We start from the raw sequence: 15,674 nt of genomic DNA on the forward strand, positions 1-15,674 counted from the left end.
CTGAGGTAAGCTAAAGTTCGAAATGGAAGTAGCGCCTCGAGGATCTTTAAAGATTTTCCTGCTCATGCAATTCCTAAATCGGGATTTTCGTGAATTTCACGTCTCCCCTAATAACCTTTCACAGACGTTCACAAGTTTTGAAAATCTCAAATGGCGATCCGTGTGGTATCCTAAAACCTTGTGCCGGACTCTTCTTCCTTAGTAAGAGCATGCATGAGTGAATCGGCAGGCTGAGGGGACTGAATATTGATAATCTACAATTTCTTTAATTAGCACAAAGAGTCCGATATCGCTAGGTGTCAACCTTTGGGGCTAGAGCAGGTTTGAATTTTACCTTGTGGATGAAAAACCGGCCTTCTCAACAAACTCGTGTTGATTTTTAATTGATCCTAGTCTACGAGTAAACACCCTTCTATTTTCCATTTAGGTTTTTTTTCTACGCGTACGTCAACTCTGCCTTCTTAGCCCCAGCAGCAACCGCTATACTAGCTTTAGCTCTTACTAGTGAAGCTTCTACTCTCTTGCTTCCATCAACTAAACCTTCCTTCAGCTTCTTACCAGCAACCGCAATCTTCCAGTCTGACTTAACGCTCCCCTGTGTGACCGTGACTATAACGCCTGTTTTACTTGCCACAACGGTAAGCGCCAAGGCAATGTCTCCCGGCTTCTCGCTGTTCGGAACCAGAATTTCCTTGCTCATATCATCTGTAGGGTTGATGAGCAGCTCAAAGTTCTGTGCCCAATCATAAACAGCTTTGCTGGCTTCAGCACCGATAACGACTGCGGACCCAGGTCGGAGAAGCACCGGAATAGAATCGAATCCGTGATTCTCAGATATATAGCCTGGACCTTCGCGAATCCTGCCATCAAGTAGACCATACCATCTGCCTTTGGGAACATAGTACTCTACATCGCCTTCGCCATTGAAGATGGGCGCAACAAGCAGGCTATCGCCTAGCAGATATTGAGTATCGACATGCCACGCCGTGCGGTCTTCTGGGAATTCCAAGAATGTGGCACGTAGCATTGGAAGACCAGTTTTGTGGGACTTGATAGCCATCGAATAGAGATACGGGAGCAGGGTGTGTTTGAAATTCACAAATTTCTTGAGAATTTTGTCCGCTTCCCCGGTAGAATCTATGAGCCAAGGAACTCGGAAGCTGCCGCTGCCGTGGAGACGAGAGTGCGATGAGAGAAGACCAAAGGCGATCCAGCGTTTGTAAAGTGCAGGGTCTGGATTTCCCTCAAAGCCACCAATGTCATGAGCCCAGTAGCCGAAACCGCACAGGCCAAGGCTAAGACCTCCGCGAAGAGTTTCAGCCATGGCTTCAAATGTGGAAAATGGATCTCCACCCCAATGAACCTTCGCAGATTTATCAGCTATCGTCCAAGAATCATGTCACTTATGAAAAAGAGTGATTCATACCGGGAACTGTTGAACACCGGCAGTTGCTGATCGAGCAAATACCGCAGCGTTGCCTTTGCCGAGAGTATTCTCCAGAACTTCGAAGGTAACCTTATTATAAAGATACGGATAGAAATTGTGCATCTTTTCTGGATCTGAACCATCGAAGTAAACAGCATCTCCTGTTGGTATACGTTCACCGAAGTCCGTCTGGTGCGCTTTTATCAGGGTTTGTATTTAAACGGTTGGCTTGTTTACTTACCTTGAATGAATCAACTCCCAGGTCGATAAGAGCCTTAAGCTTTCCCTGATACCATTTGCACGCTGCTGGATTGGTGAAGTCTACAAATGCCATTCCAGCTTGCCAAAAGTCATATTGCCACACACTGCCGTCTTTCCGCTTGATGAAGTAACCACCTTTAACGCCTTCGTCGAATATTTTACTCTCCTGTGCGATATATGGGTTGATCCAACAGCAAATCTGGAGGCGCAGAATGAGTCAGCATTTGAAATTCAAGATCAACATGAAGTTCTGATCTTACATGATTACCTCTTGCCTTGATTCTCGCAAGCTGGCCTTTAGCATCCGGGAACATTTCCTTATCAAATTCGTAATCACACCATTCAAAACCTCTCATCCAGAAGCAGTCGAAATGGAAAACACTGGTTGGAATATCTCTCTCAGCCATGCCATCCAGGAAACTGTTGACTGTGTTCTCGTCGTAGTTGGTTGTAAAACTTGTACTAAGCCAAAGTCCGAAGGTCCATGGCGGAGGTAGTGCAGGGCGTCCGGTGATGAGGGCGTACTTTTGGATGATGTCTTTTGGTGTGGCACCGTAGATGAGATACATTGAAAGACTCTCACCCGGAATGGCAATGTTGATCCTGGTTGTTCCTGGTGAGGTGTTAGTATGTAAGTAACACGCGTACCATTTATCATGACACTCTTACTCTCAGACTGAATCTCGAAAGAGATGAAGGAGGGACTTGGAATGAAGATACCATATCCTGCCGAAGTCAAGAAGAATGGGATGTTCTTATAAGTCAACTCGGATCCGGTTCCGCCGTCATCATTCCACATTTCGACAGTCTGAAATAGCGATCAGCGAAAGCCCTGGGGACATTAAATAAATACCAACCTGCCCGTTCTTTTGGAAAGGACCAAAACGCTCCCCAAGTCCGAAAACCTTATCACCAACCGCAAGTTTGAGCTGGTAAGTCATCCATCTTTTGCCCTTGTTGGGATCTGTATAGTTGGCTTTTGGATGAAGAGCCGTCGTGCCTTCTTTAACGTAGCCAATGGATCGCCAACCGAGTTGGGTCAATAGCTTCTTTCCGGCATGAAAATCTATGTTGAACGCTCTCGGCTCTGTGCTGACTGTTGCACTTACTTGTCCCACCTTGAAGGATAGGCTGGAGACGTCTTTAACAGTAGAAACCTTCTCTATGTGCTTAACTTCTCCATCCGGGAAGAGCTCAAAGTGAGGCCCGCTGGTGATGCTCTTCTGAGCCTTCCAGTGCGTTGACGAGACGAGAAGCACATCATCAATAGGAGAGCTTATCTTATGAGTTAAGGTTGGATTGTTCAAGATATCGCCCCGATGAATGATGGGTTTAGCTGCCTGCGTTCATGTCATTATAGTACGTTCACTGGGCACGCTATACTCTACTTACGGTAACAAAGTGTAACGAGTCCACACGTGCTTCAGCCTTCACCGTCTCCACCGCCCAATCAATGATTGTATCCTGCGCTGGGTGCCAACACCCATGGGAGAACTTCACCATGATGAAGGGATCGAACTAGAATGCGAAAAAGGAAGGGTCTTAGAGGTCTCTATCGGTCAGACTGTACTCGACATCCTCAAGCCTTTATCATGCTACCATTTTCCAAATGTGCCAAGGCTACATTTAACCAGCCAATTTAACCGCCAACGAACGATTTCGAGGCTCGGACCCAGTAATTATTTAACAAGCGGATACGTTGGCTTGCTGGTGCTCACAAGACCCTAGAGGGGCTTATAGACCCCCACAGGGTGCCATAGAGCCTCATAGGCGGGTGGGGGTTAACACGGGGATAACAACGTCGGAACACGATTCACACCCTGACATTGCGTAATCGGCAGGCGAGCATGCCAAGAATTATGGAAAGACGAATGATAGGATGCACTAAGCGCGTATTAGGAAATGTAGATTTAACCGGCAATATTAACCGGCGCTAGAGAAAGTCCGACCGGCGGAGTTTAGTTGACCAAAGCTTTGGTGTGGACGTTGACGCCCCTGTCACCCAAAAGTTCCCACGCTGAAATGTTGTAAAACCGCATTGCTGGTGTTTACCAATGCTATCTGTGGATTGCGGCGAAATTGACAGCAGTGCACTGGCCCAAGGCAGAGCCCTCCGCGCATTGCTCGGGGCCACACGAAAGCTATATTCTTAAACATCTCTCTTATGATGGGTGGTTTTATATCGGGCTTTTTTCGAGTGCTGACACTTAACTATTTTTGTCCTAATCGTTGCCCAAAACAATGGTAGCGAGACACACCGTACCGACTGGTCGGGACATGTCGTTCGGAACCTCGGACGTTGGTACCACATCCGAAGCTGGCGCGTCTCTTCCCTGGCTGAACCATCTCCTACGGTCATCGGAACTGATTGAGACCTGTGCTAGTAGTTTAGAGCTTGACCTCAATGCCCAAATAGACTGTGGCGTGCGCTATGGAATTTGGATTAGTGAGCCTTCGCAAATACTCCGATGCGGGACCGTCTTGTCACCTAGACCGCTCCAGAAACCTGGGTACCTGCTATCCAAGAGTTTCCTAGCATCGTCTTCTTTGTGAATTTCAAGTGTTGAATTTGAAGTTGCCATTATTGTACTCTTAGTATATTTGGGGATCCTAGTTGTTGTCACAAGACGAGTCACCAGAGTAGTAATGCGTGGTGAGCCGACTCATGCTGCTCGCATTAGTCTTCGTCTCAGCTGTGGGTATAGTCGCCAGGTTAGCTCGTCTTTTCTTCGTGTACTCCTGGTTAAATAAACCGGCTAAATCCCCCCAGTTCAGTGCCCCAGTATGCTGGGGCAGTGAGGATATTTTGCGGGGCCGTATCCCCCAATATCATGCGTTTATATATCTTCAACAGTTCTCCCCAGATATCGATGCAAATAATTCAACACCTCCACATATCGATAAGTCATCAAAATGGCAAAATCAAAGCAATCAGCCAGCTTGTACACTTGGGGATGTAGTTTGTTTGCTGCAGTTGGATCCCTACTCTATGGCATTGATTCGGGTATCGTTTCAACAACCATCTCTCAAAAAAGCTTTCTAGCCTACTTCGCACCCTTTGATCCAGCCATTAAAGGCGCCGTTGTAAGTGTCTTTGCCGGCGGATCATTCTTTGGAGTTCTTTTTGCAGGATGGTCTGCCGATTACTGGGGTGAGCTCTAACTTCATGGTGCTATGACCGAATTGTAAGCTGATTGTAATGTCTCGTAGGTCGGAAAAGAACCATCCAATTTGCTTCCATATTCGCCTTGATCGCAGGAATTATCCAAGCCGCATCCGTCAATGTTGGAATGCTTATTGCAGGTCGTATCATTGGAGGCTTCTCGGTCGGAATCATGAGTGTGTTCTCCGTGTCCTGCAACTCATCCATACCAAAGATGTTTTGCTGACAAGTTTCAAAGATATGACGATCCCGATTTATAATTCCGAAATTGCACCTCCTGCGAAGCGTGGTATGATTGCCGGACTGCACGCACAGATGGTTGGTGTTGGCTTCGCAGTCGCAAACGTGAGTTCATTCTCAATAAAGCCGGCTCTTTCAGCCACTGACAGACGTGTTTAGTGGGTAGGATACGGTTGTTCGTTCGCTTCCGGAGATTTCCAATGGCGATTCCCTCTTGCCTTCCAATGCCTGCCAGCAATAATCGTCATGATTGGTACTTTCTGGCTCCCATTTTCTCCTCGATGGTTGCTTCAGAATGATCGTGATGATGAAGCCTACACTGTTCTGAAGCGGCTCCATGGGAATGTAGGCCACGACGAGTCATTCTTCCAAGCCGAGTACTCACAAATGCGGGACCAAATCCATTTCGAGAACACAATTGTTGTCCGAAGTATCAAGGAGCTATGGACGAAGAAGAGTTATAGAAAGAGAATTGGTCTGGCAATTCTGGTTCAGATCTTCACCCAACTGTCGGGTATCAATGTCATCAATGTAAGTGTTGCCTTATGCGCATGAGATCATACTCCTGCATGGAGCAGTTTATCGTCTACATACATTGCAAACTGCACCAATCAAAGTGTAACTCTTGATAGCACGGGCTGACAAGAAATTATAGTATTACCAAACAGATCTCTACAAGGGTTTGGGTATTACAGGACATAATGTCACTTTATTGGCAAGCATCTATGGTATGTGTGGGCCAATCGCCAACGTGATCTGCCTCTACTTCGTGGATCAATGGGGTCGTAAGAAGACGCTATGGATCACTGGCATCATCATGACTATTGACATTTCCTTGGAAATGGCCATGTCTGCGGTCTTCACCAAGTCCGACAACGAGGTCGGCAAGGGCTTTGGCATTGCCTTCATCTTCTTGTTCACGGTCATGTACGTGCGATCCGTTCATGTTCATTCTTTGCCAACTAACAGAGCTCTCACAGCTACTCTCTCGGATACAACTCGATCCACTACATCTACGTCCCAGAAATTATGACCATGGCCATCCGTGCTAAAGGCAGTTCCATCGCCGTCTGCTGTAACGTATTGATCAACATTCTCTTCAACCAAATCTCGCCCATCGCCTTTGCAAATGTCGGGTGGAAATACTACTCTCTCTTCATCTGCACCAATGCTGTCGGAGCCATCACCGTTTTCTTCCTCTTTCCCGAGACTAAGGGCAAGTCACTGGAAGAGATCGGCGCTATTTTCGGCGATGAGGTCATCACAGCAGATCTGGACACTATTCAGCAAAAGAATCTAGCCAATGAAGAGCATATAGAAGATCAAGCGATGGAGAACGATGGCTCAATTGTACCAGCCCAGGAGATGGAATTGGGCAGTGTACATGTGGATAAGAAGACTGCGTAGAAGGGTCTGAGGATGTCTGGAAGAAACCTTCGAAGTCTTACTTGATTCCGGGGAGTCCTGGTCCACTAGTCCTACTTGCGTGTATCTACCAGAGACACATATAGAACTCATCTCAACAGTACGACAAATATGAGGTCTCCAGACACCCTCCACCAACTCAATGTCGTGAAGGTGCAAGGAGTACAATGAAACAGGGCAGCAGTCGGTGTCTTTCTGCTGCTGACCGAAACCCCCTCAAGATATCACATAGCCCACACAAAAAGAAGCATCCAGGCATGAGAGCGTACTGAAAAATGAAGCGGGTAGTCTTTATTCTATTGCAGTAGTAATGGCTAAGTGAAGCGAGTTAAAACGAAATAAGTAATAGCGAATAAGTCTTTGACTGCTTCCAGGGGTAAGACCATGCTTCTCCGACTCAACAACAGTACATTAGACTTCCCCCGTACTCTTAATATATGCCAACTTCTAAGATCTATTGCCTATCTTCTAGTGCTGTTGAGTCTTTTTCTTGTGGATAAAAAGTTGACCGGGACTATCAATAGCTACAATCTTTGTTGACTCGCTATATAAAAGCAGTATGGCTTCCTCATTAATAGTAGGCGTCTGTATCCTCTGTAACTGTTCTTCTTATTGCCTCTTTCGCATCATTTTCGCCGTCTAGCAGGTCATACCATCCACTCTTTATACCATCTGTTTCAAGCATCAACGCCGCCACCTCGGCTACTGTTTCACGGCTTACTTTCCCCTGCTGTGTCTTTGTCCTTCCCAATTCGATACGTCCAGCATGCCCATTAGTTAGCCAACCGGGGCGTAAGTCAATTCCAGCAAAGCTGGCACCGCGGTTTGCGACTGCAGTGTGCAACTCTTCGTCAGCCGCGAGCTTGGCGTCAGAATACTCTCCCAATTCTTTGTATGCATCTACGGAAAGCTTCCACTCCTCATCGCTCCACCAGGGGGGCTGACGGCTGCGTGCAGATAGCCAGGAAATAAGAAGAAATCGGGTGACAGAGGGAGTTGCGACTGCGGCGTGGATGAAGAAGATTGCCGCGTCACGATCGATGCGGAAGGTCTTGTCAGGTTATATCAGTCACTAAGTTAAACAATAAAAAGAATGAGACAAATATCAACCTCATCTGCACTACCGCCACCAGCACCTGCACTAAAGACGATATAGTCAGGATTCACTTCGTCGATGATAGCTTTAGCGCTAGCCTCGTCCCGGACCTTATCAAGGCTGGCTACAAGGACGTTAAGACTGCCGGGAAGGTCGTGCGCGAGTCTCTCAATTGTGTGAGCTTGTCGACTACTGCGGATAAGGCTAGTGACCCTCCAAGAGCGTTTCAATAGTAAAGGAGTTAGGAGCTGGGAGACTCGACCGTGACCCCCTATAAGAAGAACGTGGTGGCTCATAACCAATCAAATGAAAAAGATATAGGTGTATGTTCAAAATATGATAGCCTAATAGCTCTAAGTGATACCGAAAATCCTGGCCTCCAACCTCGAGACGAGGCCGGGCCAGCACATATTTAAGTTCGTAGGCTTCGTACAGAGCTCGGATACTCGGGGTTTAGCCGATTCTCCTGAGTAGGTAAGCATCATTAGGGCGTACAATCATGTTGGCGAGAATGGCCGTATCCTTGCGTCATAGCATAATGAGGGCTGTCTGTGATTGGACAGGCTCTTAGTAATCGCCCTGTCGCAAGGTGGTTCTCCAGGAAGATCTTTGACCCTTTCATTAGCGCAAGCCTTTACGCGAACAACAAAGGTCCTGTTCCGAAACATGGACAACTCACATAACAAGAACAAGATAATATCTGACGGAAGATCCTTGATACGATACGAAACAAGAAGACAAGTCAAACTTTAGCACGTTAATCCGAACTTCTGCGCTTGCAATTCTTCAAAATGAACGGATTAAAAGCGCTGGGGATTTCCGCCACACTCTGCCAGCATAGGCAACCAAATTCCTCCACATGCCTGGCGGCCATTTCTGTGTGCCGATTCTTCAAGCATTATACCAATTTTTCTCCAGGCGACATTTGAGGAGCAACGTGGTGCCATAATCGGGAAAATACCGCTCCGTTATTACCTTTGGATTTCTCATATCTCTATTTCATTTGACCACTGCACAAACTCCTGTTGCCAGCGAGAATGTAGCCGATCGCGCTGGATAATAAACAATCAACATGAAGGGAAGTATAGTTTATTCGATACACTCTGTTGCCAAAGTTAGGGGATTTCTTCTTTAAAGAAGACGTACCATTACAATCGCGTTCTTTAACCAAACATTACAGCAAATCAATATGTACATGCCAAGAAGCTTGATAGTGATACAGACTAAGTGGCAGGGTTCTATGAAAGACTGCACGTGACTGATAACAGGTTACTGATTCACCACTCCCGCAAACGGGGTATGAGGCGGGGTTGCGGAATTTTAACTCGAAGGCTATCTCACGTTGTTCTTCTTTCATCTTAATTTCCCTAGACGGCTCATAAAGTACCCAATTACGTTTTCCAACCGGGGTAATTGATATGTTGAAAATTGGCTCAATCGTTTGGGGCGTTAGAGATGTTCCTCGCGCTGTCGAGTTCTGGTGTGCGGCGCTGAACTACAGACCACTGCGTGAGCCTTCGGAGGACTGGGCAATTCTTGTTCCAAAGAACGATGTGGGCCAGGGCCAGCAAATGGCAATAACAGAAGTCTCATCAGAGGCTAAGAGTCATCAGCGTCATCATCTTGATCTATATGCGGAGGACCAGAGGGCTGAAATCGATCGCCTGTTGTCCCTTGGCGCTCTGGAAGTGGATTGGCGATACCCAGAAGGAGCTGACTACATCGTTCTAGCAGACCCTGATGGCAACAAATTCTGTGTTATCGAGAAGAAGACTTGATTTACACTCTGAAGCGAAAGTAGGGCATATCATGTCGCCTTTGGACGACTAGATAAAGCCTCATGGCTTCAAGATCTTAATAAGATCTTGTTCTGATAAAACAAGGCTTAGGTCGATGAGTCTATTCCTAAGTTTCAATAAGTTCCTCGCGTGAAATCCGCTTATTATGGCGTCGCGAATAAGCTCTGTTGGCTGTTACCACTGAGAGCCTATGCAGCGGCGGCCAGCAGCCCGGCGCCCAAATCCAGTCCCCAATGTCAGATCACTCCCTCCAGGGTAATGTCCATTAAAGAGACCATCCAGCATCTCACCGGCTCAATCAAGATTGAGGACAGGAAAGGTGGTGATCGATGAGTTAACCGCTATGACATTACTACTTAAATTATCAATATTGAGGGGTCCTAGAACAATCACACCAAGCCCCACAGAAAGCGCCGTTGATTTATCGTCTTGGCATGATTCTAAGTTTGAAGGTATTACGCCGCCAAGTTGTGCCAAGCCCGAGTATTGAGTGTCCGAATTGCTGTGCCCCGCAGGCACTCGTCTTTCCATTCTTTTGAGCAATCCACCAACCGATGAAACGAATTGATCCCAGAAGCAAAACAATTACAAGCCACCATGATTTGCCTCTCTAGACCTGATGAATCTGCTTTGCAGCATCTGAAATGGAACCAAAGTCCACCTCCTCTCGCGCCTGACCAGACTACTTGTCAAGACCTCAACGGCATCTGTAACCTGCGCGAGCACAGCGCTGGTCATCAAGGTGACGGGACCCAGGGCGTCAACGGGTGCTCGTTCACGGTTAGTGGTGATGAGAAATGCCGGGAGGAAATTGAAGCTTGGCCGGAGCCTCGCAGTTCTATTACTGCTGATGCAGGACGATTGTTAGGTGTGTAATTGCTCTAATCTCACTGTGAACGTATCATGACTGAGTTTTCCCTATGAAAGAACCTTCGCTCTGCCTCAAAACGGTCTATGGTGGTGAAGGCTATGGCCGCCTTTTTGCCGGCGTGCTTCCCTCTTGGTGCAATTTGCATCTCTGGGGCTGTGCTGCCTGGGTAATCTCTGTTATAGTTGTATCTTCACTTATCTCACTGGGAAGATCTTTGTACACTGTGGATTCATCTTCCTCGTCTGAAGTTAAGCATCATTCCGCCCCTGCCGTCGAGTTCGCTATGGTTTCTGTGGCCAAGAGATCTACCTGTGTTTCTGGCGGCGTGAACAAGACCATGTATGATTTACCTCTCCACGTCGGCGCTCTATTCATTATCTTGTTTGTCTCTACGCTGGCATGCGCTTTCCCTCTTCTAGCAAAGAAGTTCCCAGGGTTGAGAATATCTGGGCGCTTTTTCTTCGCTGTCCGGCATTTCGGCACTGGCGTTCTTATCGCAACGGCATTTGTCCACTTACTACCGACAGCCTTCATCTCGTTGGGTGACTCATGTCTCGACGACTTTTGGATCAAAGACTATCCTGCAATGCCGGGGGCGATAGCCCTAGCTGCCATATTCTTCGTCATTATCATTGAGATGTTGTTCCACCCCGCTCGTCAGATTCGCCCTATCCAGGCTGTTTCATCTCAAAGGCAAAATCAAGGCAGTCAACAGAACATGGGCGAAAGCGGACATCCTAGTCTTAGCTGCATGGGAAGTAATAATGATCTTCCAATGCACCATATGGGATCCCTCAGGGGCAACTCATCTAGTATGGGCCAGGAACTGAGTAGGCTCGACAATGCGGGAACAGAGCTGCTGCGCCGTGATGGCGAGATTTCTCGGCCAGAACCAGGTCGAAAGTCTGAAAATACAGCCGATTATAAAGTTTCAAATAAGAACTTGACACCGGAACAAAGGCATCGCAAAGAATTACTTCAATGCGTCTTGCTAGAGCTCGGCATCTTATTTCACAGTGTTTTCATCGGAATGGCGTTGAGTGTCTCTGTTGGAAATGAATTCATCATCCTTCTTATCGCCGTCGCATTCCATCGTCAGTTGAAAACCCCTAGTCCCTAGAACAAAGTAAAAATTGCTAACAAAGAATGTATAGAAACCTTTGAGGGTCTCGCTCTTGGATCTCGAATATCTGCTATTAAATGGCCGCATGGCGTATCGCAACCTTGGTTCATGGCACTCGCGTACGGATGCACGTATGTATATCTCTCCGTTTCTTGGTTGTCGTCTTTCCAATTAAAAGGATCCTATAAGCCCTTGACCCGCCATGAATTGTAGCGAAATTCACTAATGTTTTTCTACCCAAATTGTAGGACACCGGTGGGCCAGGCTATCGGTTTAGCAACACACACTCTCTACAGCCCAGACTCGAAAATCGGGTTGATCGTAGTAGGTGTCATGAACGCTGTCTCTGCAGGCTTGCTCACTTTCGCATCCCTTGTTGAGTTATTGTCCGAGGACTTCCTCAGTGATGAGAGTTGGCGCTTGCTCTGCGGCAAAAGACGGGTCTATGCTTGCCTGCTGGTCTTGGCAGGCGCCTTAATGATGAGCCTCGTCGGTGCCTGGGCCTAGTTGACCCATTGAAACAGATTTGAGCTCTAGAAAAATCATGATCATCGTAATTGTCACTCTTGACCTCTCTCTTGGAGGCCTCTTGGAGGCCATGCGATCGTGCATCACGTAGGCTACCAAATCAGCTCTCTAACTTGAGAGGCTACAGCCTAGAAGTCTTTCCATTCTCTTCACCGCATATTGCCAGATTATTTTATCCCATTTTCTTTTATTTAGTTTCCTTCCATGCTTATACAGTTACAGTCAATCTGGGTTTCAACAGAGATGTTTCATTAGAAACAAGAAAGCTAAGCCAGCAGATCATCGCTCTTTAAGACATATCCTCAGTCGCTTTTTGATATAGCTACTATCAAGCTAAAGAATAATATTTATACTCATACGAGTTGCTTGTTAGTGGGCAAAAAAGCAGCACGGTTCAAGAAAGACAACCTAGGGTGGTGATTTTCCTCATATTTCCTGAAAGGCCCTGTGTATAGACATATGATTTGATCCTGGGCATGGACTTAAACAAGCCTTTCTGTGTTGTGAAGTGTGAAGCTGATGTGTGCTGTATGGCTTAACTAACAAGATCTTTATGGTCGAGACTTGTTACTGTAGAAATTGGTCAAGCCAGAAAACTCTACTAAGCAGCAAAAGAAGACTATTGTCTGAAGGCAATGTACTGTATTATATTGGTTACTGAAGAGATACAATGGTATTATGTCTCATTGTGTATCTTCTAGTATATTGGATAGAGTGATCTGGGTCAAATACAATCAAACAAATAGACAGATATTTCCTAGATCTTGTCGTCCTGAGACAAACGGCACCTCAACTCGAAGCTTTTAGGTAGGTTTCCACCTAGATTCTGAAACCCTAATATTATTTGGAAAGGCAGAAACATTTATACTGCTGCCGAGGTAACCGCTCGAAGTAGAGCCAGTCACAACGTTAGAACGGTATACAGAGTATGACAGACTAATACTCCTGCCAAGCATATCTCATATCACCCAAAGTAAATAAGACGTAGGGTTAAGACGTAGCTAAACATTAGCCTATAGCCTTGTAGATAGAGTGTTCCTATGAGGGGTAGTGGTGCGAGAGGAAAACCCTGCTCGTGATTTGCTAACGTCATACGTGCTTCAATCACGACATTCTATCTAATTAGTCTTCGCTTCTCTTGCGCCTTATCTATCAGTAAAATAACCCTTGAGTCTTATGAAAAGTCGTATATCCGACTAACACTAATTCAGGATCCCCGTAATTTTGATACATTGATAGGTCAAGTATGATTGGATTACCAAAGAGAGTTACTGATATGGAGCAATCGGCTCAGCCTATCCGTGCCGAGAGATTAAGGCTCTATTCGTCATAATAAGTTGCTGTGATAAAATCAATACTGCTCGCAATGAAGAAAAGAGCCACAGGGGGCATGATCACACAATCGTACTTTTCAAGGACAGTGAGACAGCCAAGACATTAGGCGCAAATCCTGCGTCAGTGAGAGTGCATTCAAATAAAGGATCCTATATATGATAGAACAAGCGTAAGCAAACTTCAATCTTCATAGAGGAACTTTTCTGGAAGTCATAATTTTTTTTGGGTAGGATATATTGCTCTGTTGAATTTTAAGTATGGTAACCCCTCAAGATGTTTCTCATACCTCTTTGTCCGATGTGGATGTTGACAGCAACCCGAAACCGCATCTTCAGACAACCGTCATCGATACTACAAAGGCCGACATCGCAAGTAATCAAGACATGAGGGCGGCCTTCCTGTCAACCTTTTCTGCCAACGACTCAAGAGCGATCATGGCGAAAGTCGACCGAAAATTCTTTTGGCTCTTAGGCATCATGTTCATCATCAAACAGGTAAGATCTTACTTCACTGAGCCGATTCAGATGTCTAATAAAATTGTTATAGATTGATGCCTCTAATGGGGCTAATGTAAAAGTTTTACAGGTTGGGGAATCTCGAAATGTTTTGACTGAATTGGGCATGGACGCCGACCAGTACAACTGGATGCAGTCAATCTACGGCGTAGGTTCAAATACCCAATCCAACGCTGCAAGATCTTCAGTTGACATCCTATAAGATTTCTTACATTATTTTTGAAGCACCGAGCAGTCTCCTCATGAAGAAAATGAGCCCACATGTGTGGCAAGCGCGAATCTTCATGACATGGGGCATCATCACAGCCTGCCACGCTGCTGTACAGAATCGCCACGGACTATACACAGTCAGATTTCTTTTAGGGTGGGTCAGTCTTTTTAAGCGATGTGATTGAAAGTTGACTAACACTGGGATAGTCTTTTTGAGGCGGGCTTCTTCCCTGGCGTTCTAGCTCAGATGCAAGCTTGGTATCGCACAGATGAAATTGGTAGACCAATTGCGTGGTTCTTTGGTATCCAAACCTTTGCAAATATCTACAGTTCTCTCATTTGTTATGGGGTCAGCTATATGAACGGCATCGGTGGTCTAAGTGCATGGAGATGGCAAGTCCAAGAATTTGGCTATCTATACCGTGAGTGGCTGCTGATAATGCTCTATGTCTAGGGTATACCTCCTAGAAGGCATTGCTACGATGGTCTTTGCATTAGTTATCTGGGTTCTATTGCCAGACTATCCAAAGTCAACACGTAGCAACAAGTGGCTTACTTCCCGCGAGCAAGCGTTCCTTGAAGCTAGGCTCCCCGAGAATGCACCAAAAACTAGTGATTCTAATTTTTCATGGCAAGAGATTATTGAGTCACTCAAGTCCCCGCTCATGTGGTCATTCATGGTCTCCCAAACAATGATCAATATTGGCGGATATGCATTGACGTGGTGGTTACCGACAATAGTTACAGACCTCAGGTTTGTCGGACTGCCAAAAAATCAACTCCTTAATATCCCTCCAGCGATAGCCGCTGCACTTGGTCTAGGATTTTCAGCCTGGTTTGTTGGAAAGGCCTATATTGTGCGACCATTTTACGTCACGTTAGTCAACCCCAACCCTAGGACCGTTTCACTTGATCTGACAAACTCAGTTTTCTGGCCGCCATGCAGCGGCATACGCTGGCAGCGTATCCTCTCTGCTTTGTATAGGGCGCACGGACGGAAACGAAAAGACTGGAGGGTTAGATATCCCCTCGGAGGCAGGGGGTAGATATCCCCGGGTTCCCATACGATAAAACGGCTATAAATCAGATCAGGCGAGAGAGGATAGCAGTACGATAGCAGATGCAAGAGTATATAAGCTATAGAGGTATAGTAGTGGAGATATAGGTGGTTAAAGTTTGGATGCAGATTTTGGTATAGTCTAGTTAGGGTTAAGAGTAAAAGAGGAGAAGGAAGAAGGAGAGAGGTATATAAAAGATAATCCTAACCTTAAAGGCAGAAACAACCCTAAGACAAAGAAAACCCTACATAAGTGTCAGCCTTAGACTATCCTACAGACATAAGGCTAAGATCTAGCTATAAAATCAAGATACTATATCTACTGCCACATAATAATAGAGGCTCTAATCGTATGGTATGGCACGATATAACACGAAAGACATAACCCTAAAGACATACTATACCATATAATAGCTATAAGGTAAGAGGCTTAATATGATATAAAAAGAAGAAGAGTCATATAACTAACCTTTAAATAAGGCTTGATGATATAATGATAGTATAGTATATATTAATGCTATGATTTGCTTCTTTATACTGGCGAAAGAGTATATTATAGTAATCTATAAAGCTTTAGGTTTGACTCTTAGCTAAGCCTAAACTTTCTTCTTTCTTTTTTTTTTTT

The 15,674-nt window shown here is 45.8% G+C and overlaps 3 protein-coding genes across 3 annotated transcripts; 1 reads left to right on the forward strand and 2 right to left on the reverse strand.

Moving 5' to 3' along the window:
- Positions 1-436: 436 nt before the first annotated feature.
- Positions 437-1,027, reverse strand: UCRPA7_4144 (putative glycoside hydrolase family 31 protein; the record flags this gene model as incomplete). Its single annotated transcript, XM_007916696.1, has 1 exon — positions 437-1,027. The coding sequence occupies one exon, from the start codon at positions 1,025-1,027 to the stop codon at positions 437-439; it is 591 nt and encodes a 196-aa protein (XP_007914887.1).
- A 393-nt stretch (positions 1,028-1,420) lies between these two features.
- UCRPA7_4145 (putative family 31 glycosyl alpha-glucosidase protein) lies at positions 1,421-3,190 on the reverse strand (the record flags this gene model as incomplete). Its single annotated transcript, XM_007916692.1, has 6 exons — positions 1,421-1,615; positions 1,668-1,886; positions 1,948-2,300; positions 2,357-2,495; positions 2,545-3,027; positions 3,080-3,190. The coding sequence occupies 6 exons, from the start codon at positions 3,188-3,190 to the stop codon at positions 1,421-1,423; spliced, it is 1,500 nt and encodes a 499-aa protein (XP_007914883.1).
- Positions 3,191-5,090: 1,900 nt separating this feature from the next.
- Positions 5,091-6,497, forward strand: UCRPA7_4146 (putative general substrate transporter protein; the record flags this gene model as incomplete). Its single annotated transcript, XM_007916695.1, has 4 exons — positions 5,091-5,195; positions 5,250-5,621; positions 5,746-6,017; positions 6,071-6,497. The coding sequence occupies 4 exons, from the start codon at positions 5,091-5,093 to the stop codon at positions 6,495-6,497; spliced, it is 1,176 nt and encodes a 391-aa protein (XP_007914886.1).
- Between the last annotated feature and the right edge of the window lie 9,177 nt (positions 6,498-15,674).

The sequence above is a fragment of the Phaeoacremonium minimum genome (assembly GCF_000392275.1).
Source record: "Phaeoacremonium minimum UCRPA7 unplaced genomic scaffold PA7_03_scaffold_327, whole genome shotgun sequence".
NCBI classification, from domain to species: domain Eukaryota; kingdom Fungi; phylum Ascomycota; class Sordariomycetes; order Togniniales; family Togniniaceae; genus Phaeoacremonium; species Phaeoacremonium minimum.